The 4,157-nt window shown below is 51.0% G+C and overlaps 1 protein-coding gene across 1 annotated transcript in view; it reads right to left on the reverse strand.

Annotated features, from left to right (window-relative positions):
• LOC104131878 (protocadherin beta-16-like) overlaps window positions 1-4,157 on the reverse strand; it is an 11,595-nt gene that overhangs the window by 7,203 nt on the left and 235 nt on the right. Inside the window, exon 2 of the mRNA XM_035900726.1 lies at window positions 3,762-3,824. Within this exon, the coding sequence (XP_035756619.1) occupies window positions 3,762-3,824 (63 nt within the window). The remainder of the gene's footprint in view (window positions 1-3,761; window positions 3,825-4,157) is intronic.

The following is a 4,157-nucleotide window of genomic DNA, read 5'->3' on the forward strand; positions in this document are numbered from 1 at the left end:
CCTCATCAGTGCTCCTTCCCTCTTTCCCCTCTGAAGCTGTGGCTCCCTGACTTCCCTTGAGAGGAAAAAACAGTGCCCCAAAAGGGATGGTGGCCATCTCGGCCATCTCGGGCACTCTGCTTGCCCTTAGGTGCTGGGATGCAAAACATGAAGCATGCCCAGTCTCCTTCCAGAGGCATACAGGGACAGGGTGAGAAGCTACGGGCATGAACTGGAAAAGGGAAATTCTCATTATTAGGGAAAAAACCTTCACCGCGAGGGTGGTAAAATGCTGGCACAGGGACCAGACTGGGGCAGGAATTGCCATCCTTGGAGATCCTCCTGAGCAACCTGATCTACCCGCCCTGCTCTGAGCAAGGATTCACTGGGGACCTTCAGAGATCCCGACTGACCAAAACTGTTGTATGATTTGGAAAGTCCCAGCCTGCAGCAACCCACCCTGAGCAAAGGTGAAGCGGTCACCAAGGTGAGGGTGCCCAGAGAGCCTTGGTTTCAAGGGAGCGCAGGTCCTGTGTTTGGCAAGGAGCCATTTCGGTTCACAGAGGTGGCGTATGGAGCATTGGAGGGTCCTGGGTCTCCCTTCCCACTGGAAGCTCTAGTCCATGGGCTCTGACATGTCCCCAACTCTGCGTGGACCCTCCATAGCCATTATCTACTTGTGAGCGCTTCCAGGACATGGGGGGCCAGTCCCACAGCTTCTGGGTGAGCCAGTTCTGGCTCCCTGTAGGACGCAGACGTCACTGGCAGCTCAGGGAGCCAACATCTCCGCTCCTGCTTCAGCGTGGGGGATTTTCTCACAAGCCCTGCAAAGGCAGCCGCTTTCATGGCTGGTGTCTTGTTCCTCTGGAAGAGACCTCGGGCCCGGATCAGAAGAAGGGCTGGGTCCCCATTAGCCTGAGAGCTGGGACTTGTATTGCTCTGAGCACCTTCTTAGAGGCTACCCCTAAAACACCCTGTGGGAATGTCTCCTCGCCCCTGGGAAGGACTGAGAAGGAAGGGGGGTCAGTGAGCAGGAGGGTAAGTGTGGGCAGCAGTGTGATGCTTGCATGGGGGAAGAGGAGAGGCTTTGGGAGTGGGGAGGTGAGAGCTCTCCTCTGTCAGGCCCCAGGGTGACTGATCTGGGAATACTGCACACAGCACCCGTGTCTGAAGTTTTGAAAGAAGATTAAAAAACTGATTTAAGGCTTGGAAAAATATCTTACAGGGAGAAGTGTAAGTGAAACCACCGGACTCTGTGCAAAAAGAAGCCAGAGGAAGTTTGATGGCAGGACCAGGGAGGTGTCACAAGCAGGAAAAGCTGGGGACAACCTGAGAGTTCAAGGTGTGCAGAGCCACGGCCTGAGCCAGACGGTTTCATGCGCTGGGCAGCGAGAGGATCGAGCTGTCAGAACTGTTGATGGTGTCTATGTCCCTTGGTCTCTGCAGATCCAGGCAGAACAGAAGATGTGGGTTCACCAAGCCCAGCTTCCCCAAGGTGCCTGGATGAAACGAGAAGACTGGTCCTGGGGAGACTGACTCTGATTGACCTCACCTCCTCCAGCAGAGAAACTGCTGCAGCTCTCCCCTCCACGTGGGTGATCCTACAAGAAATTTAACCTGCCTTTTCCTATGAGAAGAAGGTCCTGTAGCCACAAGGAAGCATCTTGTCAGCCCCCAAAGGGCTCCACGGTAGGGGCCATAACCCTAACATAGCCCAAACATAACCCTAACAGCTTCCCTCGGCAGGACTCCATGATCCTGTGCTTAGATCCTGAAACTCAACTCTCCTCTCCTCTCCTCTCCTCTCCTCTCCTCTCCTCTCCTCTCCTCTCCAGTGTTACAATTTGAATGCAGCTTTCACATGAACGTGTTTTTCTTTGCTTTCAAGAATTTCCCTAACTTTAGTATTATTTTTGCCTACAATTTTAGCTGAAAAAATGAAGAAGAATATTTTCCCCCTAAATAGTCTAAATTTCCATTAGAAAAAAAATTGGTTCTGCAAGAAAAATAATCATGTGTCTGTTGAGATGATCCATAATGCTTCATAATCATTCCATTCAATGTTAGTCATCTGTTCTCCCAAGCAGTGATTTTTATCTGCCCATTTACATTACATATATATATAATATATGTCTGTGTATACAAAAAAATTCAAAACACTAAGTCACCTAGTGTCTCCAAAAGAGGCTTTAGAAGAGTCTTAATGCTGGAGATCAGTAGGAAGACTGGTCATATTGAAACTACAAATCAAGCTGATGTGAACTTTTCCACAGACCAGCCTGGTAAATGCATTGAAGCATTGATTGTTTTATTCAAAGTAGACCGCAGGTGCCATTCCTCTAAAGGTACAAACAAGTGCACCGTCAAGATTACAGCAAGAATGTTGTAACAAATATGCAGAGAATTAACAAGACATAACTGAAATTCAGAATTTATGGGAAATCCTCCAGACAGTTCAGCGTTTTTCCTATCCTTGCCCTTTGTGGTAGAAGTTTGTGATCCATTATGGAATCATATGTTGAACTTTATGGGCCAGTTTATAATTTCAAACTTTTGTATGTCTCTGACATGCAAACATTTGAGGTTATGGCTAATTATTCAGAAATGTGTAAAAGTAAACTTTGTGTAATTGCTGGCTGAATTGAGTACTACCAAGAACACTCATTGTTTTCAATAAATATATTAGTATATAGGCAATATCTGTTTTTCACATGTCAGAAATATTTTTCTAAAAGATGTTCTATTTTAACAAATCTCTGGACCTTTGTATTATAGATAGTTGTAGGAGCACTATTCATTTTATTCCACTGCCTCTCAGCACTCTTTCAGATGGCACTTGAAGGACCATAAAGTCAAAAAGTGGAAGATATTCTTTCTGCTGTGGCATCTGACAAAGCTCTCCTCTCCTCTCCTCTCCATCCTGCTTCCTTTTTCACCTCCATCTGCTTCTATGGAGCCTTCCTGGATCCCTGGGGATGCTTCCTGCTTCCCTGTCCCCCCTTTACTTCATTTCTCTCCCCATTCCCAGGATAGGGACCACCTCTACCATCCCACCCTCCCCTAGCCACTGCGGGGGGCTGCGTGGCCCCCTGAGCCACCCCCCAACATCCCCATCTGCTCCTGGGAGCTTTGCAGCCTCCATCTGCTTCTATGGAGCCTTCCTGGATCCCTGGGGATGCTTCCTGCTTCCCTGTCCCCCCTTTACTTCATTTCTCTCCCCATTCCCAGGATAGGGACCACCTCTACCATCCCACCCTCCCCTAGCCACTGCGGGGGGCTGCGTGGCCCCCTGAGCCACCCCCCAACATCCCCATCTGCTCCTGGGAGCTTTGCAGATCCTCCCGGGCCCCCTTTTCTCCCCCACCAGCCCTACTTCTTTCCCCGCTGTCTGGGAGATCAGTCATCGAGGGTGTCGACACGCACGCACCCGACTCCCCCGGGAGGATGGGGAGCGTGAAGCTGGGGGTGGTGTTCTGCTGCGAGAAGGCAAAGCTGCCATCAGCAGCCGCTTTGATCTACAGACAATTACAGACGAGTGTAGGACCTTGCTCCACTCAGCCAATAAATAATGGAATTTGTGCGTTGACACAGACAGATTTCCCCCAAACTGTCAGAGAAGGGGAGACAGAGAGGGAGCGAACGGGAGCCCGGGCGGCTGGAGGGAAGGGGAGAGGAGCGGGCAGGGGAAGGGACCAGGAGGGCCTGTGGGAAAACAGGGAGAGGGGGCAAGGGAGGAAAAAAAAAACAAGTTTGGGGAGGCAACAGTGAGGGGGGAAGCTGGGCAGGGAGGAGAAGGAGCCTAAGGAACACATATTTGTAGAGGGGAAGGAAAATCAAGACAGGAACTGTGGGTGGAAAGCAGGAGGGGGAGTGCTACATACGCAGCAGGCTGGAAGCAGAGGGAAAAGAAAAAATCTGAAGGTGGAAAAGAAAGAGAAGGAGGAACAAAGGCTTGGCAGTGCCCCCGGGGCTCCCCGGCTGCCTGGCAGATCACTCGCTCTCGCCGAGCAGGGACCATATTCCGGCAGCCCCCCGCAGAGCGGCCCTGACCCCCCCCAGGCGCTCAGCACAGCGGCACGCATGAGTTGGTGAAATGGTGCCACTGGTGCGCAGCCAACAGCAGAAATTTGCTCTGAGATCACGAGTCCCCGAATAAACCTCCTGCGGACGCCCTGTCC

Source organism: Egretta garzetta, unplaced genomic scaffold (genome assembly GCF_000687185.1).
Source record: "Egretta garzetta isolate BGI_Z169 unplaced genomic scaffold, ASM68718v1 scaffold521, whole genome shotgun sequence".
Lineage (NCBI taxonomy): Eukaryota > Metazoa > Chordata > Aves > Pelecaniformes > Ardeidae > Egretta > Egretta garzetta.